The sequence below is a fragment of the Amborella trichopoda genome, chromosome 9 (assembly GCF_054954075.1).
Source record: "Amborella trichopoda isolate Santa Cruz 75 chromosome 9, AtrichopodaSantaCruz75HAP2 v2.0, whole genome shotgun sequence".
Classification (NCBI taxonomy): domain Eukaryota; kingdom Viridiplantae; phylum Streptophyta; class Magnoliopsida; order Amborellales; family Amborellaceae; genus Amborella; species Amborella trichopoda.
The window spans coordinates 34,534,759-34,558,361 of record NC_142344.1 but is presented as its reverse complement, the minus strand read 5'-3'; the positions used below and the strand labels follow the sequence as shown (position 1 = coordinate 34,558,361).

The window sequence follows — 23,603 nt, the reverse complement described above, 5'->3', positions numbered from 1 at the left end:
GGACCACTTCTGAATGTACAATTGTTGCTAGAAAAATACAATTCTTGCAGAATGAAATAATTAGACTCAATTACCAAGCATGTCAATAAAATGACAGTGCTTGCAAAGGACCTTGCTACAGTCAGGAATCCAGTCCCCGACAGCATGCAAGTATCCATTATCCTTAACAGTCTTCCTCAATCTTGGGAGTCTATTGTAATTGCATTGAACCATTCTGCACAAGAGATAACCATGTTAAATTTTTCCATGCATCTCAGTATTGAAGCAGAGAGAAGAATGAGGAAGAAGTCAAATGAACTCCATTTTGCCCAAAATTCATCTTCTCAGATCCTCAAGAAGCCTTTCAATAATCAAAAAAATAATAGGTATAAGGGAAATGGGAGAAATTTTAAAAATCAAAAGAATAAGGTTGAGAATATCTATTTTTATTGTAAGGAAATTGGGCACATCAAGTTTAATTGTCCTAAGCTGAAAAACAAAAATAGGACCCGGAATAACAACCATATTCGAAATAATCAAAATAAAATAAAAAAAACTTGATCTGTGTAGTCCTAGAATCAATAGTTGCCGACCATGTCTTGAGAAATTAGTGAGTGGACTTGGCCTCCACTCGACATGTCTCGAGGACTAAGGACAGATTCACATAATTGACGGAGATTGCAGCCGGTAACCAGTGGATTTATATGGGGAATGACACCTACTGCGATGTACTAGGTGTTAGTACTTTCAAGCTGTGTTTACCAGGATGAACAAATCTCTTATTGACTGATACATTATATGCACCCAATATGTGGTGTAATTTGGTTTCTGTCCCTAGGCTAGACGACAAGGGTTATGAAATAAGGTTCAGGTCTGGTCGGCTCACCATTGAGAAGCTTCTAAAGTATTGGTGTATGGTACTAACGTTGACAATTTGTACTGAGGTTGAAAATCAGTTAGGTAGACATATTAAAATTCTTCAAACAGATAGGGGACGTGAATATTGCTCGGCCTTATATACCGAACTTTGTAAGGAACATGATATAATTCACCAAACAACCATGTCATATACACCACAACAAAATGGTATAGCTGAAAGAAGAAATAGAACTCTAATGGACATGGTTAGGTCTATGATGAGTCATTCAAATTTATCACCTCATTTTTTAGGTGAGGCTCTCAACACTGCAATATATATTATTAATCGTGTTCCAACTAAATCTATAGACTTGACTCTATATGACTTATGGACAAGTAGGAAACCTGACCTTACTATATTGAAAGTTTGGGGTTCTTGGGCACATGTGCTTATATCACCATAAAATAGAGATAAATTACAAAGTAAAACTATAAAATGCTCTTTTATAGGTTATTCATAAAATTCTTAGGGATATAGATTCTATAACCATGATACTAGATCATTAGTAGAGAGTCGGGATATAGATTCTATTACTCCCCCTCAAACTCGACTGGGAAGGCATTTGAAGCACGAGTTTGAAGCAAAGATCTCGAAAAAAATTTTGTGGCAAAGGCTTCGGGAAGATATCAGCGACTTGATTGCGAGAGAGAACAAAAAGAGTGATAAGTAATCCAAAAGCAACCCTTTCACGCACAAAATGATACTCTGACTTATTGTCCGTGCATAAAAAAAAAAAGATTAACTGTCATTTAGAGAGAACTAACATTGTCACAAAAAATTTTGGTGGTTGAGGAAGAGGAAACCCAATATCCCAAAGAATAAAAGAAATGTCAATTTTGAAGTAGTGGATGCTATAGAGTAGTATTTTGCTTTAGTAATGGAACGAGCCATAGTCGACTATTTCTTAGCACTCTAAGATATGTAGAGCCAAGATATGTGTAGAAACCCGTGGTTGAACGTTGAGTGGTTGGACACCCAGCCCAGTCGGTATTAGAGAAAGCATACAACTCAATGGAACTAGCAGATAAGATTATTATACAACAAAATTGTGTAGCTGCCTAAAAATGTGCAATTATAGGGGCACGTATAGATAGACACAATGTATTAACACAATGTATTAACGCTATGGAACGTCTGGCAATGTTATGATAATGTATTAGCTCTGATAACGAGATGGATAAGGAAATATATCATAATTTCCATGAATATTATTCTTCATTGTCATTAGTGTTTAAAAAGATTTGGTATTGAGCATCTGAGCACAATCACGAAGAACCTGGGCATATTTGCTTTGTAAGAGAAAAATCCAATATAAAAAATAAAGTACCTCTATACCAAGAAAGTAAGTGAAGAGATCCAAGATCTTTTATTGCAAATTCCCTTCCAAGTTGAGAAATGAACCAATCTAGAATATTTGAATTATCACCAGTAACAATGATATCGTCAACATACAGGAGAAGGATAATAGTGCCTTGAGTAGTCTGAGAAACAAATATAGAAAAATCAACTATGTTGCAATAAAAGTTCAATGATAATAAATAGATACTAAATCGATTAAACCTGACTCGTGGTGCTTACTTGAGACCATATAAAGCTCTTTTTAATTTGTGACATGATTTTGATATTTTGAGCTCACAAATCCAAGAGGTTGTTCCATAAATACAATTTCCTTAAGAAGGCCACGCAGGAAAGTGTTTTTCACATCAAGCTGTTTGATAGACTAGTGATGCACAATAACTATGGTGAGCACAATCTGAGTATTGACAGGTTTAATAACATGACTAAATATTTTAGATAAATCAATTCTAGTAACTTGATTTTATCCTTTAGCAACTAATCTGGCCTTAAGTCTCTCTAGACGACCATCAGATTTTAATTTAATCTTTATAGACCCAACGACAACCTATAATATTCATACCAAAAAGACCTGGAACTAGCTCTCAAGTTGAGTTAGCATATAGGGTTTCAATTTCTTCTTCCATCACATGATGCCAACCAGGATGACCCAAGACAGACTTAATAGTTTTAGATTCAAAAGGGATAGGAGCACTTTGAGATTGCTGCATGGATGAGAGAATATGCGTTCTTCGAGTATCATTTTGAGATCTTGTGCTCATGTGATAATGAGAATGCTCAGAGGGTGATAAAAAATTAGATTGGTTGGTGTCTTGAGTGGAAATATTTTTATCACCAAGATTGTGTGTTGTATCATCCTGAACATCTTGGATTGGTGTCACAGTGGTGACACCTTCCTCTATAGGAGAAGTTAGAGAGCGATTATTGGTGATTGGAAAAACAGGACCTAAGGGACTGGATAGATCAAGGGCATCTCATATGGGTAGTTTATGTGGAGGTGATAAATCAGAAGAGTATGGAGTTTGTATGTTAGGCTCATAATACTTTGACCATTATGCATAAATGAACAACACGCTGAACCCGAGTGGCAAAAAAAGATTTGAGGTTAGCATCAGGATAGATATTTTCATTAAATACAACATGTCTATATATATAAACTCGTCTTGTGGGTGGATGCATACATCTATAACCCTGATAATGAATATTGTAACACAAAAATACATAAGGAAGATAATGATGACAAAATTTATCTGCAGCATAGTCCTAAAAGTACAAAAAACACTGACAACCAAAATATGAAGTGAAGATTAGTCTGGTAGGTGACCAAACAACAAAGAATGTAGTGAATCCATTTGCAAATTGGTCAAGGGAATCTTGTTTATTACTAAGATTATGGTATGAAAAGCTTCAACCCAAAATCGTTTAGGAATTCTGACACGAAACATTATTGTAAAACTCAATTCTACAATATTTTTATGTTTCCTTTCAACTATTCTATTTTGTTCAGGGCTTCCCGGACATAATATCTGTTGCACAATTCCATTATCAGTAAGACGAGCAATGAATTATTTCTTAGCAAACTCGCCACCTCTATCACATTGAAAAATTCAAATTTGTTTCTCAAAGCTCCTTCCAACCATACGATGAAATTTCACAAATGAAGAGAAAAATTCAAATTTTTTTTCAAAGGATAAATCCAAGAAAAATGAGTGTAATCATCCACAAATAGCACATAAAAAAGATATCTTTGATTAGATAAAACTAGAGTAGGACACCACAAATATGAATGAATCTCAAAAAGATGTTATGGAGTGGTCTTATCAGTACTACTAATGGGAGTTTACAACTTTTTCCTATTTGATAACTAGTACAATAAAATGAGATTTATTCCATGCATCAACATTAATCAATTGTTGATATTCTACGTAGTGTAATACTTTATTTTGAGGATGTCCTAGTCGATGCCACACATATTCTGATGTTCTCTTATTTCAATTAGAAAATTAAGCTTCATTCACATCTTCAAGTGCATAAAGTCCGTTTTTTCTACTCCCATTGGCTAGAGTTCTCCCTGTGCTCCTTTAATTAATTCGAAAATCATTTAATGAGAACTCAAAAATACAAGGAAAATACTTTATAAACTGGCTAACAGATAGTAAATTCTTTTTCATATATGGTATTAAAAGAATATTAGAAATATTAAATTTTTTAGACCAACATCATTATTTGCATCACCAACATGTGAAATAATTGTTCACCATTACCAACTATGACTGTATCTCGACCACTATAATGGTGAATATTTTGTAGTATACTTAGGTCTCATGTCATATGAGTTGAGGCACCAGTGGTTCCCATTCCGAGTCTTAGGAATTTGACATAGTCACTGCAGTAAGAGCTTGAGAAATGCCTTTTTTTGGTATGTAGGATTGATCAGTGCCAACACTTTAATGCAGTATGTCCAAACTTTCTACAAATTTGACATTTTTTCTAGGTTTTCTAAGTTGATTGTTGTATCTGTGAATCTTGTTGGAACCTTTGATTGACGTGTTGCATAGGTGTACCACTATTTTCTTAGTTTCTCTAAGGCACACCACGTCTTCTATTATTGTTCTGGTATGTTTGAGCCAATCCACATCCTCGAGATTTGAAAAACTATTGACTACCAAAGTTGTGTATGACTCTACTTCTATAATTTTTAGTGCCTCTGTTTGGTCTAAAATTTTCTTGTTGTCTAGCAAGGGCTATATTCTAATTTGGATATGAGTGTTCTTTAGAGACATGAGGCTGACTTCAAATCTCATGGCTTTGAAGAAGTGGAATACTTTCCTAACATGAAGGAATCAATGGCTTAGGCATAGCGGTAGCAAAACTCTCATATTTTGGACCGAGTCCATTAAAAGCCAATAACATATTTTTATATAGTACAGGTTTGCCAATAGAAGATAAATCATCACAAATACTCTTGAATCTGGATATGTATTTTGATAGGATTGAATTCCCTTTTTTATAGAGTTGGAGTTGTTGGGTAAGTTAGAACTCCTTAGTTTGAGAATTACCTGCATAGGCATTATTCAAAAGTTTCCATACTTTTGTAGAAGTCTTAAGGCCAATCACAAGACTGAGACACTCTTCTAATAATGTCCCAATGATCTAGGCTTTAAGAAGTTGGTCGGACTTTAGCCATAATTTGTAGTTTGTGTTTTCATTTTCACTCTTGCCATCAGGAGATGAAATCTTTTGACTTGGTGTAAGGCAATCACCATTTGTGAATTTCCAAACTTTGTAGAAGTCTTAAGGCCAATCACAAGACTGAGGTATTCTTCTAACAATGTCCCAATGATCTAGGCTTTAAAAAGATGGTCGGACTTTAGCCATAATTTGTAGTCTGTGTTTTCGTTTTCACTCTTGCCATCAAGAGAGGAAATCTTTTGACTTGGTGTAGGGCAATCACCATTTATGAATCCAAAATATTCCTGACTCTCAATGAGAGAGAACATTTGCGTTTATGATAATAAATAGTTGTTATGTGTCAACTTAATAGACACAAAATTTCCTATATTAAGGGTGGAAGAATAGGGATATTTGTTTAGTGAGGATGAAGTGTCCATTAGAATTAAGAGGTATTTTGAGGACATATAGATGAACTGAGAAAGGTGAACGAGAGTTTTAGAGCTTTTAGGCGTGTAAAAGAGAGTATAGGTTGTGGGTGAAGATTAATTCAGAGAATATGGGCTAAGCGTGAGAGGTTTGGTTAGGGATGATGTGTAAAGCATGTATAATTGGGGAGAGTACGACGGTATGATGGGGATAGTATGACAGGAAAAGTATGTATGATGGGCTAGGGGTAAAAGGTTTCGTTATGGATGAGATGTAAAGTTTGTATGATGGGGAAAGTATGATAGGGAAAAGTATGTAGGATGGGAAAATATGATGGGCAAGGAGTGAGAGGTTTGTATGAGCTTGGACGATGGGGAAGTGGAAGTTTTGCAAGATGGATTAATGAAAGAATGTTGCATGAATGAAAGACAAAATATTAAAGAAAAACGAAAAAGTGAAGCTCTTTTATGCGGTGAGTGGCGTGAAGATAAAAGCAAGGTGACAACAGGTACTAACCTTTGGAGACCGTTTCTCGACTGTACTTCTCGAATTGCAAGCAATGGCTCGGATATCATATAGAAAATATAGATAAAGAAATTTATTGAAAAAAAATTATACCCTACACTTTTTTTGTGGTGATTTTTTTATTATATATATAATGATAATACAATAGTGTAATATACACGTTTCTATCTTGTTGCATATAATATACACTTTCTTACCTTGTTACATTCTCCTTTCAAAAGGAAATAATAATATCTCTTTCTTATCTTGTAATATAAACTTTCTTATTTTAGATTTTGTTTCTATTGTAAATTGTAATGGGCTATCTCATAAGCACCTGAACCCTTTCTTGAACACTAATTTATATAAATTTCTTGTGAATTTTTATAAATCCCAAGGGGAAAACATTCTTATGGAAAACAAATGTCCCTTAAATAGATGTCCTATTTGTATATTCCTTTCTACAACCCAAATTCAAAACCAGCCACCGAATCTTGTTAAAGCAAAGAAAGCAAACAACGGTAGTCTGACAACTATTCCATGATCAAATGCAGTCCAGCAATATTGGAAAGCAGTTCGACACTTTGTAACCTCGGTCCGATAGCTTGTGAGGGCGGCCCGACAGTTTTAATCAAGGTCTAGCAGTGATGTTTTGCGGTCTGGCAATTGTGTTGTGTGGTCTAGCAATCAGTGTAATTTTGGTTTTTTTGGACAATCCATGTCTATATTTCTCTTGTGTACAGAAAATGGTATTTTTGACTAAAACATAACTTTTTTAACTTGGGGGTATTTGCCAGAAAACTTTTTGGTGAGGTAAAAATTGCGAAAAAAATTTGGTTTGGTGGAAGCTATCAAGAAAGTATGATTTTCAGGAGTTTTTAAATTTTCCCAAAGAATTATGCGTTTAACACATAAACTACTTTATGCTGATATTATCTCTTTTTAAAGAAGTCATAACAATTATGTCTTCCTCTAACGGGCAGGAAGTGCTAACGTTTATTTCTATCTCTAAATCTTTATCTTTCCAAACCAATATGGATACTAACGAGTGATTATAGAATGAGGGGGTGATTATTTCGTTTATTTCCCATGTAATGAGTATTTGAAGGAAATACGTTCATTGATATCCCCAAATGGGCATGGAAAAAATTTGAGAGGGCTTTCCTTTTTTTTTCTTTGACAAATATTCTACTCAAAAGAAATTACATCAGAGGAGATAGCTAGAGCGGACAAAGAAGCCCCCCCTATTAGCCAGAAAGTCAGTCAAGGAATTTGCCTCGCGAAAGACATGACAAAAAGAAATTGAAAGTGGAGCCATTGGATCCATAATCTGCAACCAGCTAGACGTTAGTTCCCATTGAATACGCTTCTCCTTTTTGCACCAATTAATTGCGTTCATTGAATCTCCTTCAATAATACAGTTATTCCGAATGTTTCTAGAGATAAAAATTTTTAACCCTTGCAAAAAAGGCAATAACTTCGATTGGTTAGCCGTGGCTATACCAATAGGGCCAGCATATGAGAAGATGACCTCTCCAAAACAGTTTCGCACTATAACCCCAATGCCTGCCAAACCTGGATTGCCCAGAGAGCTCCCATCAAATTTAACTTAAATCCCCCATTCTCTGGTGCCACCCAAATACTCATTGGTCTCATATTTACTCTACCCATCAAAAACAAAATTGGAAAATTCAACAAAACATTTGATTGTGAAATCCCCCAACCCTCTTTAGTAACTGAGAGCCAAGACCAAATAGACAGTTTGACTTTACTCAGCAGTCTATCAAAAGATAAACTCTCTCATTCAAAAGTCCGTCTATTTCTTTTTTTCCATAGTTCCCATAGAGTATCCCCTCTCGCTATTACCCTCGGAAGGTAAATGATTAAAGGCTAACTATGACACTAAACCCATCACAGATTGGGGCAGTGAAGCATGAACCCCAAGTAGCCCCAATAACCAGTACCAAATTCTTGAGGTAATATAGCAGTGAATGAAAAGATGCACCCCAAATTCCTCATCCGATTTACACATCAAACATATATTAGGTAAAATTTTACCCCTCTTAATCAAATTATCCATCGTTAGAATCTTATTTTGGATACCTAACCATAAAAACACCTTCACCTTATGGGGAACATGCCATTTCCACACTTTGGTTGCGGCAGGTAAAGACCATCTCCATCTATCGTGAAAAAATAGCCTATAACAAGATTTGACCAAAAATACCCCATCACACTCAACTTCCCAAATCACTTCATCTATTGCCCATTGGGAAATATAAACCGAATCTAAGATACCCATCAAATCGTTCCATTGAAGATAAATATCTTCACTCAGCCTATTATAAGGAAAATTAATACTCCAAGCAACATAATTACCTCTCACTTCAATCATATCAGAAACCTTAGCATTAGTTTGCGGAACCTTAGTAAAAAGTTCCGGATAAGTAAGCTTCAAAGGGTATCACCTATCTACTTATGATACCAGAAAGAGATGTTGTCACCACAACCAACATTCCAATGAAAATAACTCGCAATCATCAGCCTACATCTGTAAATAGACGTTCACAGATAAAACATCTCTTTATTTCTTCCTCCTCCTAACAACATTCCCTGCCTATCCAGGCCATATTTCGAAGGCAAAACCTGAAACCAAAGCTGATCTGTATACTGAAAGCTTCTCTACTACCACTTACAAAGCACTGTCTTATTCATATATTTTATCTTTCTAATGCGAAGACCACTTTCACTCTTAGGGGTACAAACAAGATCCCACCTAAGGAAGCAATACTTCCTTTCTATCTTTCTACCCCAAAAGACCCCCACAGAAAATTATGCATCATTCTTTCAATTTTCTTTATCACTGAGGCTGGCATTTGAATAAGAGATATCAAGTAGATTGGTAAATTAGCTAAACAAGAACTTAGCAATGTAACCCTACCCACCATAGACAGGTATTTTGGTTTTCAAAGATCTAACTTCACTTAGACTCTCTGTAACACCTTATCCCAAACCGCTATAGAGTGCCTAGAATTTGAGATTGGCATCCCAGATAAGTAAAGGGGAAAGAGCCCACTAAGCAACCCAAAAGATTTGTCAAATATTGAATCAAGGTTGGAGAACAATTAATACGTATCATTGAGGTCTTATGCAAATTGACCTTTAAACCCAAAGCCACCTCACATCAATCTAAAAATCAAGCATTATTTTTCACTTGCATCTCATCTGCTTCACAAAAAATAAACGTATCATCCTCATGTTGCAAACGAGAAACTCTTGGACCCATTTCAGCCACTTTAAAATCAGAGAAATTTCCACAATCTTTCACTTTATGAATCGTCAAGCTAAAACATTCTGCATAGATAGAAAAAAGGAATGGTAACATGGAGTCCCCTTGGCGAAGACTCCAGGAAGCCTTAAAGAAACCAATAAGGCTTCCCTTAAAAAGTATTGAGAAATGGGCAGAGGATAAATATCCACAGATCCAATTCTTCCATTTAGCCCCAAAACCCATATTCTTAAGAATTTCCATAGGCAACCCCCATTCAACTATGTCATAAGCTTTTTCCATATCAAGTTTAATAATGACTCTAGGAATTTGACTTCTCACTCTATAATGAATAAACTCTTGAGCCACCAAAATAATATAAGTGATTTGATGATTCTGCAGATTGAGTGTTAAAGATAAGAAAAGGTAACACTGACTTCAATCTTTTAACCAAGACCTTTGCCACAATCTTATAAAGACTGATAACTCTGCTATCACTGATTTATTAGGGATAAGAGCTATATAAGTGACATTAACCCCTTTGAATATTTCACCCCTATTCATAAAAGCTCTAACCATCTCTAATAATTCAGACTTAATCAAGTTCCAAAATCTATAAAAAAAGAAAAGGGAAAACCATATGGGCCTAGAGTCTTATCACTAGGTAAGGCAAAAATGACCCCCTTTAGTTCTTCCATAGAGATGTTACGCTCCAAATTAGAACCCATCTCTACTGTCAAAGCTTTAAAAGGTACCAATTTTGGAGTGAACTTCACCTCTGTTGAAAACGCCTTATTAAAATGGTCAATAATAGCCCCTTCCATTGCCACACTATCATCTGCCTCAATACCAAGAATAGTCAAACTATAAATATCATTTTGCTTTCTTCTCGCACTTGCAATAAAATGAAAGAACTTAATATTCATATTACCTTCCTTTAACCATTTTATCCTTGATCTTTGCTCCAATATAACTCCTTAGCTCTATAAAGATCATGAAGAGATTTCAACTTTGAATTCCTTTTACCCATCAACTTCTCGGTTAACACACCTATAGACTGAACGTGCTGGTCCAAAGTTTCAATTTCATATAAGACCTCATCGATAAAAGTTTCAATTTCATATAAGACCTCATCGATTTTGGACTGAACATTGAAATTATTCTCTTTCTTCCAGACGATAAGCTAATGTTTAATATTGAACAGCTTTTTGTGCAATGGAAAATCCAAGGAACTAATAGAAATTGTGTTATGCCAGGTGGTCTTAATGACTTCTACCACTTCCTTCTCTTCTAACCACCCAATATCTACCTTAAAAGGCTTCGGCCCACCTATCTCCATGGTAGTATATAACATAATGGGGATATGATTAAAAGATAGACGTGGAGGAGCTCTAACAGAGACAAGAGGAAAGGCATCCACCCAATTTGTAGATACCAAAAATCTATCCAATTTCGACATTGAAAGACTAAAGGTACTATTATTCGACCAGGTAAATTTAGCCCCAGCAATCAGTAGATCAAATAAAGAATTACTTTTTATAAATATATTAAACAACTTCATTGAAGAATTAATAGAAGATCCTACAGAACATTCATCCAGCCACCTGATAAGATTAAAATCCCTCTCTATGCACAGAGGGAAATGACATTGCTGAATCTCTCCATCCATATCTTTGACAAAACTTTCCTTAAGAGCAGGGTCATTAGGACCATAAAAATTCATAATTCGCCAAAATAACCTCGGGATAGGACCATGAAAGCCAAGAACTAACAATCTATCTCGAATAACAGTCTCAAAATTTTATAGAATAAGAGGGTCCCACAATACCCACAAGCCACCAGATGCTCCAATAACATCAATACCACAAAACGAAACAACCATTGAGCCCCAGACCTCCCTAGCCCTAGAAACATTAGAACTAGGAAGTTTCGTTTATTAAATAATTAAAATCCAAGGCTTAAACTTAGAAACCAAAAATAAAATATCTCTCTTACGGTTAGGGTCACCCTAACATTCAATGAGAGAATATGTATTAATAGGGAGGGTTAAAGGTGGAACCTTGCCCATCAAGACTTGCTCCGAAATAGATCTCCTCTAGCATCAATGCTTCATTTAACGCAGCAGAATCTAACAACTCTGAAGAGTCTGAAACAAGAGAAGCAGAGGAGGCCTCCGAGAGATTAATAATTTCTGGTACTTTACCCAAAGGTGTTTCGGCTTACAGTGCTCTTGATGATGCCACGGGCCTCCAGCCACGTCGAAGACCTCGACCCCAAAGAAGAAAACTTCTTATGCTTAGATGCCTTGCTGACGATTGGGGTTTTCTCAGACCTCCCCACATTGCTCTGAGCAATATCGGCCCCTGAATCCATAGTCCTTCTAGCCTACTTAATCTGTTTCACCTCATCAAAGAACACCCTAATGGGGATATTAAATCCATACCCATATCAGATACCATAGCTTCAACTTTTGGTTCTTCAGTGACAACATCAACAAAATCAGACTAAAAAACCTCAACTTCTAATACAGAGTCATCAGTTACAGTTGGTCCCCCCAAAAGCCGCAGAGGGGACGCCTCCAAATAACTCTCAAAGGGTCTACAACATCAGAAATAGCCAACGCAGTATTCGGGTCAAAAGAACTGTCCTCTTCTTGCTCGCCCTCAATTTGTGCAGGCAACTTCTCATCTCCAAAAGCTAAAGCCAAATCCTCTTCGTCAGAATCCACCACCATCACAACAAGAGGGTCAATGGTAAGCGGATCAAACCTCGCTCTAGCCTTGGGAGGGTGATCCCCTTAATAGCATCACACTAATAAGGCAGGGGATACATTATTTTCTTTTATAAAACAAACCACACGACAACCCAAACTTTGAGAAATAGATCCAGTAGCCCTTTGCCAAGAGAGAAAAATGAGACTCCGATAAAAAAACCATTTCTCTTCCACGGCTTCCGACAAGACTCCTTGTTAAATTTGGAAAAATGCAGTAGTAGAAAATCCACTGCAAAAATCTCGCGATCAATTTCCAAAGGCTTCATCATGGAGATTTACCTTGGGACTCGGGGAAAGTGCCACGTGCACAGAGGTGCCACCTTCCACCCATCTCATTTGACAGAACAACACCGTCGTTCGAGCCTTTAGATTTACAACTAACAACCCATGGAAATGGTGAACCCACGAGACCACCCAAATTTGTAAACTCAGCTTTCATAATATCCAAATTTGAATTTTGCATGAGAACCGCCCTACCCTTAACATCAGCAAGTTCCTCCCCAAGAAGTGGTCCATCAAGCATCCTGAAAATGGTACTAGCTATCGATATAGGTGGACTCGAGGCAGGTACCACTCCCAAAGTATTTGCATCCATAGTCTCAATGCATGGAAACTCCCTAGAATAATCAGTAGTAAAATCTGGAAAAAATCCAACCGGCACCCATTTCCTTTTCAAAATTGAAATATGCAAATTCAAAGTATTGCCGTTGTTCTTCTTCTTTTTGAAGAGCTGCCTCCGGCGACGGCCATCGAGATTCCCAGCAACATGTAGATTTTGAGTAGTTTCCTTGTGCTTAGCATCTCCACAATTACAGCTCAGTCCTGACTTCACAATTTTCGCCACTAACCCTATCTTCAATCCCTCCACCACGATCTTTGAAGGCAACTCCTCTTTTCCAGTTTAAGACCGAACCAATCCATCATCAGCCACCACTTTAATAACAAAAGTATCCTTTCCCACCTGGAGCTAAACAGATAGTGGTAGAGGTTGACCCAACACCATCCAAACGTTAACCCTGACAGAGCGTCGGCCAGTTCCTACAAAAGACATCTAATCTAAATCACAGTATTCACCATAACTATTAGCAATACTCTTGATAATAGACAGTTTCCACACATTAAAAAGAATACCCCAAAGTCTCACCCACGTACAAACTCTCTGAGCAAAGGATGGATGATCAGAGGGTTTCCACAGATCAAACGAAAGAAGTTTACCTCAGACTCTGGGAAATCTAGCATGGAAAGCTCGACAAACGTCTCCCTTAGAATGAAGCATGAAAACCACTTTATTCTCATCAATGATCTTTACCTCCGGAACATAGTTGAGGGACCATCCTCGCTTGGCCCAATCTCTAAGATCAAAGATGTCAATGGAAGGAGGAGAGAAAGAACCCACCACACAGTTTTTTACCAACAAAAGGCCCTCATTCCACACCTCTTGATCAGCCGTAACTAAAGAATGAGGCATCTCTAATACCACTCCATAGATCCCCTATGATTTTCTCACCAACTTAATCCCTCTCTAGATTTCCCTCAAATTCTCCATCATTCAATACTATATTTTTTACTAAAATTGTTCACTTAGAGAGAGAGTGAGTGAGGATCAAGATTATTGTTACAACTAAAACCCTAAAAAATGCTTCCTAGTGATCACGCCTTCGACCACTTCGAATGAAATGTCACCCAAAACCCTAATCCACAACCAAACATGGATACAATCAAGTAAAAAAGCTGATCGACGGAAAATACACACTTACAATGTTCGGAAAGGCCTGCTCAAATTCCTTCTCCAATCTGTTTTGAACAACATTGCAGCGCTCCATCCATTGCATTACTTTCCCAAATATCATCTACAGTGGATTGTAACCACCCATCGCATCCCAAAAGGCATGGCACCCATCACCCTCATTGATTTCACTTCCTCTCTCTATCTTTGTTAAGGGGTTCCTTCTTCTATCTCTCTCTTTCTCTTGGAGATCAGAAATTTAAGTATTAAAAGACAAAAAAGGTAGTGGCTTGAGCATGATCCACAAGGACACACCTTCCTAACCTTTTCTTCAAACCTCCTTTTCGCACTTCTTTTGATTTGTACTTTACTTCTTTCTCACTCCACGATATATGCATTTTACAGACAATAAACCCTAACCACAATGTCTCACCATCACAGAAGAAAAGGAATCGAATTTATTGGAGCTTTGAAATGGATTCACAGAGAGAGACAAGAACACAGCCAAATCCCTTGATGGTGTGGAACCAGCCCCTATAAATCACAAAAAAGGGCCGTAAACAGGTGCTAGTCTTGCCTACGCAGGGTCTTGACAGGGGTGGCTGGAGATGGTCCTAACCTTTGGCCTTTTATGCATAAAGTGACCGTTTTCAATACTCGAACCATGCTCTTGCACTGGCTACTTGAGCCTTTTACCATCACACTAAGTGACAGCCCCTTTTAGCATCATCAACAAATCATAGGCCATACTAAATGGATTGTCTATTGGCCCAATCGGCCCGACCATAGAGAAATGGGAATGGGCCTCATTTAATGACAAAGCCGGCTGGTTTGGTCCGCCCAGCCTTTTTTTTTTTTTTTTTTTGTCCTTGTTTTTTCTTCTATTCTTTCTTCCTATGTTTTCGGCCCAACCCTATGTTTTCGGCCCAACCCTAAGGTGTGAAGGACGAGGCTAGGGCTGGCCTGTTGAGCCAGCTGTGATCCTTCCCAACCTTAATGCTGAAGAGTAGCCAACGAATGTTGAATGGATTATAAGGACATGCAATTTATATGCAGTAGCGATCATCGTTGCTGCTCAAGCAGTGAAGCAGCGATTAAGTTTAATCATATTATTGTGCCCCAGTTATCACTATTCACCCAAGAATGTGCTTGTATGGGGGCTGTATTCCCCATCTACTAAATAAAAAAAAAAGAAAAAAAGGAAAAAAAGAATAGTGATGTACATATGGACCTTAAAATTTTAAGTAAAATACGTAGGCAAAAATTACAAGAAGAATGGTCAACCTATTTTTTTTTATTTTTACAAATTGACCCTCGATCAACCCAAATTTTGATTCTTATTTATTTTAATTTTTTTTTTCGTTAGTTGGGCAGTGCCCCAAGCTTTAAGGCACTTCCCTAATAAAAAAAAGAAAAAATTAAAAAAACTAAAAAAAATCAAAATTCAAGTTGACTAAAGAGCAATTTTGGAGAAAAAAAAAATATGGGTTGATTGACCTTCTTTGTAATTTCCAACTATAAGTGGAGTTTCGTATTTTACCTCAAATTTTAAGGTCCATACGTAAATCACTAAAAAAATAAATAAAAAAGTGGGGCTTTTAGGTTATGAGTTCCATCATCTCATGCCATGCCATTGGAAGAGGAAATGATGAGATGGTGATCCATCGTTTCAATCTGAGCCTGCTCCAGCAACCAGAGCCAAAAATGGGGTAGAGGACTGTTAGTTTTTCCATCTGCCTAACTTACGTACCCATTAAAGGAGTCCATTTACTCCGCGCCATTACCAATTCTGATCCATGCCCATTTCCAATTTCCTCTTCAATCACTCCCATCCCATAATATGCAGCAAATCACAGTCCCCATTTTCCCATCAGTTCTCTACCTGCCCCTCTTAGTTTTCCAAGTCAACAATGTTGACATCCAACCAACATTCTAAACCCACATCTACCTCTTGTGTGCTCTATTTAAATCAGTCATTTTCTTCTGAGTCGAGGCGAGGTGCAACATGTTGTTAATGAAGGTGGTTATGGTGTGGCTTCCTCTGTGTGGGTTGGGCATCGTGGGGCAGGAGAAAGGGAATGGTGCTTTCCCCATAGCGCCAGGATTGTCCTGGACATATTACATTAACGCATGCCCCGCTCTCGAGCCCTTGGTACAGGAGAAGATAGCATCGATTCTCAGCCAAGATGTGACTCTTGCACCGGCAATTCTTCGGCTGCAATTTCACGACTGCTTTGTTCTAGTCAGTTTTCTCTTCCCTTCCCTTCCCTTTTGCATGACATAGTCGTAAATTGTTGGTTTATTGGTAGCTGGGTGGTGTTGTGTTGTTTTGATGGTGGGTTGTAGGGGTGCGACGCATCAATCTTGCTAGCCCGCTCGGAAGAGCAGGATGCTGCACCCAACCTCACACTTCGTCGAGAAGCCTTCCAACTTATTTCAGAGATCAAGTCTCTCGTAGATGCTCATTGTGGTGTTGTAGTCTCATGTGCAGACATCCTTGCCTTGGCTGCTCGAGATTCAGTCTACCAGGTTGCTCTCTTTCTATTTTCTTACTAACTTTGGTTGGTTACTGCAGAGTAGGGCTGGCAATGAGCAGGGCAGCCCAGCTTGGCTTGGTTGATCCGACCCCTTAAAAAGTAGGGCATGGGCTAGGAGTTGTAGCCCAAAGGCCGGCTTAGAGCCTGTACCGGCCCGTTCATCTTTTTTTCTTGTGATTTACATACGGACCTTAAAATTTTAGGTAAAATAAGAAATGCTCCATGTATATGCGAAATTTACAAAGAAAGTTGGTCAGCCTGCCTTTTTAAATTCTTTTCAAAATTACCTCCCAGTCAACCAGAATTTGATTTTTTTCTTTTTTAGTTGTTTCGTTAGTAGCGCAATGCATTAAAGTTTGGGGCACTACCTTACTAATGAAAAATCTAGAAAAACCTAAAAGATTAAAATTAAAACTCGGGTTGATTGAGGGACAATTTTATAATAAAAAAAAAAAACCCATTGACTGATCTTATTTGTAATTTCTGCCTATAAGAGGAGCATTTTGTATTTTACCTAAAATTTTAATATCCATATGTAAATCACTCCTTTTTCTTTTATCTTTTCTTTATTTGTTATTGGTCCATCTTGGCCCAATGACCCAGGCCTAAGGATGGCCAGGGCAAGGCCCAGCCTGTTGCCACCCTAACGGATGGAGAGGTTTTTGTTATTTCTCCAGGTAGGAGGCCCATTCTACCCGGTCCCCTTGGGTCGAAAGGACAGCTTAGTTGCAGCCAATACGTCTACAACTTTGGCTAACATCCCTTCCCCTAATTTCACCGTACCCTCTCTTATAGCTGCATTTGCTTCTAAAGGGCTCAATGCCCATGACCTCGTCTCCCTTTCTGGTGAGTCTCATTCCTTTTCACTCATCATGCACATCCAAACCCAAGGCACATGAATCAACGTCCACTTTTGTAGTTCTGCTTTTAGGAGCTTACATCAATGGACCATGCCTCGTCTCAATGCTTGTTAAACTACATTATCAATATCAATATTGTTTATTATTTGCATGTACCCCTAAGTAAGAAAGTAATCGTACCCTTGTGTATTTAAGATAGTTTCTCTATCAAAAAGCTTGAAATTTTCGAGAGAGAAACAATCTCAAAAACTGTAGAGAGAAAAACTATCTCAATTTCAAATTTTGTTGGAGAAATTATGTCAAAAGATTTTGAGAGAGAAACTGTATCAAATTTCAAGTTTATATAAAAAAACCATCTCAAAATTTTTAGAGAGAAATTATCTCGACTTTAAAGTTTTTAGAGAAAGAAACTGTCTAAAAATTTTGAAGCCAGAGTGAAGGGAAGGGAATGGTTACAGCTTTATTCATGGGGTGCTTGAATCTTTAAAGACTGCTTTCGCTTGAATCTTTAAAGACTGCTTTCGCACTTTGGATGCATGAAAAACTAATAATATTAGGGTTAGTAGTGTGATTAAAAAAAAAATTGGGGGTAGGCATTGCCTGAGAGTATGGTCTAAAGGTTATCTATAATTTTCCCTAAAAAGTAAGATTAAAAAAAAAGGGATAGTGCTTCATATTAAAGATCAAATATCCTAAGATTACCTATAAACTTGAAAATTCATCGGAGTTATAGTTTGTTCCATATTAAAGATCCCTCTCTTTTGTCATTTTTTTTTAATTAAATTTTGCCACCAGCAAGATGTGTGATGAGCGGCACAAAAGGCAGTCCCATGATGTTAACATCCAACTGACTTGGCACTGCCCCACTGCAGGAAAAACAAAAATATGCGACTAGAGGTTTCCTTAGATCAAAATGCAATTATAAAAAACAATAAAAAACTTCAGGTTAACCGACTTTTCTCGTAATTTTAACTCAAAATTCACTTATTTCGTATTTTATTATTTTATGTCCGTACATAATTCACTTAAGAAAAGACCAGAGCGGTCTAATGTTGCTATTGACAAACCGTCCAAACATCTCATTTACAATTAATCAACAATTATTAAGCATGTTTGGTTCGCTTGAAAATATTTTCGCATAAAAAAATTCTTTCATATGGTCAAGTGTAAGAATATTTCCATATCAATTGGTCGTAGTGTATCATTTCACATTAATTTGCAAATAATCGATACAAAAATATTCTTATACTTGACCACATGGGAGATTTTTTCATGTGAAAATAGTTTCTAGAAAATATTTTCACATGAACCAAATGCAGTGTAAAACGATTTTGTTTTCTTGGAAACGAGAGAAAAAAAGAGATGATTTCAGGATGAGAGAGAATGAGATGGTCATATCGACTTGATATCGTCTCTCGCATGTTTCTTGGTTTTACGCCAACTAAAACTAAGTTGTATTCGCGCTTCAACGAAAAAAGGAAAAGGGTTGTACACAATGAGACCACTTCCTTTTGCTACAAGGAATTCATAATTACTTACTTATGACCATCCGATATATGACCATCCGATATGAAATCTGATAGCTTTGGTTTGTCACAAAATTCGAGAGCATTTTTTTTTTAACTTTGAACTTGGTAATTAGAATAAATGTAATCACCCAATTTTACATCTAAAGGTCAAAATTAATTGTGAGCACATTGTACCAAAGATAAATGGTGACGTCGGTCGTATTTTTTTCATGGGAAAATTACGTCCAAATGTGGAAAGGTTCAAAACTGCAAGATTGTTCAAATTTTTGTCAAACTTTATGACAATTTTCCTATTTTTCCTAGTTTGCCCCTCGTCAGATATTTATAATATTGAACTAGTTTTTTATTTGATTTGATTTGATTTTTTTTTTTTTTTAAGTTTAGGACAGTTTTATAGGCCTGAGGGCCATCTCCGGATCAGTCTTATGAATCTCATTTTTTGAAGGTTTAATTAAGCTGTCTGATACTTCAAACATCGGATTGACCTAAAAAAAGGAGATAATTCCTAGCTTTTGGGATGATTTAGTATTAAAAATATCAGACCACATTTGAAACCTCTTCTTTCCAAGGTTTAAAACGTAGTGCTTATTTTTTGAAGTTTTAAAGCGACATGAGTTTGCTCAATCCACACCTAAAGGCGAACCTCTTTTATTGAAGTATTCAGAACTTCTTCTTTTCAAGGTTTAAAACATGCACCTTATTCTTTGAATGTTTAAGGCGATTCGATGTTTCGAACATCGGACCGACCTAAAATGATAATAGTACATCGGACCAGCCCCTAGACTTGAACAAAAAAAGAAAAAAAATAACTAAGAATTTGGGACTCAAAGGAAAAATGTAAATAAATAATAATAATAATAATAATAATAATAATAATAATAATAATAATAATAATAATAATAATAATAATAATAATAATAATAATAATAATAATAATAATAATAATAATAATAATAATAATAATAATAATAATAATAATAATAATAATAATAATAATAATAATAATAATAATAATAATAATAATAATAATAATAATAATAATAATAATAATAATAATAATAATAATAATAATAATAAACCACAAACGTGGCAGAAAGACCTACGCATAAATTTTGGCAACATTTGGGCCGTCACATAGTTTTAAATCATTTTTCGTATGAGAGATTTATTTTTTAAAAAAATGATGACCTCCATGTAAAATATCAAAAAAATGACCAAACCGTAATTACTATGAAAAGTTTCAGTCTGCACCTAATTTTTCCAATATCCTATGCCACTGCACCTCGTACATGTATATTCTATGGGCTCTTTGGCAAAACGTGTCAGACAGACCTCGGTGCTTCTTGTTAAATTTCCCTAAATAATAAATATGGGAACGTGTGTTACATAAAGCCCTAGGGCCATTGCTGTATGATAAATGGTACACCACTCTATGTGAAATCATGTCATAGCAAATTTCAGCTCTACGCAAAATCATGTCACCTAAATTGCTTCCACGAATCAACTGAAAAAGATCATCTAATTGGTGAAAGGATTTGGAAGGGTTGTGTACCAAGAGAAGACATGTTATAAATCCATGAAGTTACCAATTACTTTTATCGAGTCTATTGAACTTCCGTGGTATCAGTATTTTGATAAAGGGTTCAAATGAGCTACGAACAATGTTAAAAAACCCGACTCGGCCAAGATAGTTGGGACCTGGGCGAGGTGAGTTACTCGGGCAAGTCTTAGTAACTCACTCGAGTCAGGTTCAGTTTTTTTAAAAAAAAAATAAAGAAAAATAGCGGTCATATATATTGTAAATGTCTCTTTTGTCAACTAAATAAGAAACGGGATGCTGGTTAGTGCGCAATATAAAAGGAACCTCTTTATAAGAGGTTCTGAGCTTTGGGGTAGACTAGGGTAAAGTTTACTCGAGGAGCTAACCAGCACACTATTCTAACACTTTTGATATGAAATTGCAGTAATATCATACGTTTAAAACAATTGTGTACAACTAACTCCCATGTGGGCCGAGGCCGAGTTACTCGGACCGTCCGCATTGCCTTCGCTGAGTTTTAGAACTTGGGCTAGGAAGCTTAAATAGAATTATTTATGGAATTCCAATTTTGCACAGTGAGTATGATAATTTTATGAACAATCCCACATTCATTATTAAAAGTTTGTATCTAAACTACAAAAAATATATTTGGGCCTGTTGTTATTACTGCCCAGGGCCATGACAACCACAGCAAAAAAACGTTTTCTAAAACATTGATTTTGAATGCTTCTAAATAAAATGAGAAGTGATGCAGGTGCACACACGATCGGGGTAGCACATTGTTCTTCCTTTACAAACAGGCTCTACCCACAACTAGACCCCACTCTCCTTCCTTCCTATTCCACTTTCCTATACGCGAAGTGTCCGTCTGTGAACTCAACTAACACAACTGCAATGGACCGGTACACGCCTTACTGGTTCGACAACAAGTACTATGTGGAGCTCTTAAATTACGAGGGCTTATTTACCTCTGACGAGGACCTCTACATGAATAACACGACACGGCCTTTAGTCGAAAGCTTCTCAAACCAGCAGGCCCTGTTCTTCGAGGAATTTGCTTGGGGCATGGTGAAGATGAGCCAGTTGCATGTGCTCACAGGGCCCAGTGGAGAGATTAGAGGGAACTGCTCCATGAACAACCCAGTATTATACATTAACGTGCCATCCAAGTCTTCACCGAACAGGGTCCAGTGATTGCAGAATTAGGAAGATCCATATATAACTAAATAATAGTACTAACTCCATGAGAGGCTTTCGTGTAGCTTCCATACTATACATGAACTTGCGTTTCTACTTGCATGCGTGTTATAATGGTGTAAGGGGATGAACTTATCTGCATACATCCGTGCTACATGAAGTTGTTTGGCTAGATGGCGTTGTATTTACTTTCTAGTGGTGCTATTCTTTTCTTTCATAAAACTTTTTATTTATTGTGCTAGGGACTTCGCCTTTTTCTACTCATCGCAACATTGAGATTTTTCTTTTTTTTTGGGTAATTCTAGGGAAGACAAGGCCTTACCCAATTTTTTAAGTAGATTGGGAGTTATATTTTTTAAGGTGTTAATGGGGGTGGTGTTATTGGTAGGAATAAAATCCACAATGTGGCAACTATTGCCTGTTAAATATGTCTTGAACCCCAGTAATTAAGGAATTGTTTTTTTATTTGTTTTGGGGTATCCTAGTTTTTTGGAGTGTTTCCTATTATTTACAAATTCTATTAACCAATTTTCTATTATATATTAGTTGATTTTGGGTATAGTCATATTTGGAATAGGATAGTGTGTGAGTTCATATAGAACAAGATAAAGTTAGGCGTCCAAACGTTGGGAAAAGTAGGAGGGCCCCCATGTCTGTATTTTTTGGGGTTTGCTTTTCTGTTTTTAGGTTACTTTTATAAAGAGAGAAAATGGTAATTAAGTAAAAAATAGTTGATCATCTTCGCCTATGAATGTAGTCACATTTGTGACGAATTGTGTAAAATCCTTGCATTCTTCTCCATTATCTATTTCCTTTTTATTTCTTGCTTGTTGTGTGCTTTTTGCTTGTTCTATTTTTCCCACACTTTACTTATAAAAAATCAACCCATTGGGTTTTGGAGTTTCTCCACATCAATATTGGCATCAGAGCCTGGTTTAAGATTGCTAGTATGGTGGTAAATGTTGCAAATGCAAAATTTGAGGTGAAGAAATTTAATGGCAACAACAGTTTTAGAATTTGTCAAATCAATATTTGAGATTTGTTAATGAAACAAGCATTACACAAAACACTGCAAGAAAAGTCCAAGAAACTGGAGCCCATGTTAGATGAGGACCGGAAAGACTTAGATTTAAGGGTTATGAGCACTATTCGACTGTTCCTATCAAGCAAAGTGTTGTTTAGCATCATCGAGGATTGGCATCAAGCCTTGAACCAAAACTTGAGGGTTTGTATATGACGAAGTCCCTCACTAATTTGTAGTATCTGAAGCAACATTTATACACCATATGGATGAATGAAGGCACAAATATCCATGAGCACATAAATTAATTTAATAAAATTATTTATCATCTTAACATTGGTGTGAAGATGAATGATGAGGATAAAGTTACAATCTTGTTATCTTCACTCCTTTATTTTTATGAACATCTTGTCACAATATTGTTTTATAAAAGAGATACCATAGAGGAGGATGATGTGACTAGGACTCTTCTTTCGAATGAGTTGAGGCAGAGATAGGGTAATGCTCAGCCACATGCATCAGCAACATGTAGATGGTTTAGTGGCTAGAGGGAGATCAATGAAAAGGGATGTGAAAATCATGGCAGGCTAAGATCCAAATCTAGATCAAGAAAAAGTAATGTTATTTTATGCACAAATCTGACAAGATCTCTTCAAATTCATGCAAAACAAGTTAAATATGATAGATTGGTAGAAAGGATGGTACCAATCAAGTTATAGATTCAAAATGGGCTCCGATCTAAGCCCTTTTGAATCTACTGGCAGTAGTAGCTGCAAATTTGACACCAAAATAGA

At 36.6% G+C, this 23,603-nt stretch overlaps 1 protein-coding gene across 1 annotated transcript; it reads left to right on the top strand.

The window, feature by feature from the left end:
* The first annotated feature begins 16,109 nt into the window (after positions 1–16,109).
* LOC18436611 (peroxidase 12) lies at positions 16,110–21,960 on the top strand. Its single transcript, XM_006846845.4, has 4 exons — positions 16,110–16,367; positions 16,472–16,654; positions 17,340–17,508; positions 21,346–21,960. The coding sequence occupies exons 1-4, from the start codon at positions 16,131–16,133 to the stop codon at positions 21,783–21,785; spliced, it is 1,029 nt and encodes a 342-aa protein (XP_006846908.3). The 5' UTR covers positions 16,110–16,130; the 3' UTR covers positions 21,786–21,960.
* The last annotated feature ends 1,643 nt before the right edge of the window (positions 21,961–23,603 follow it).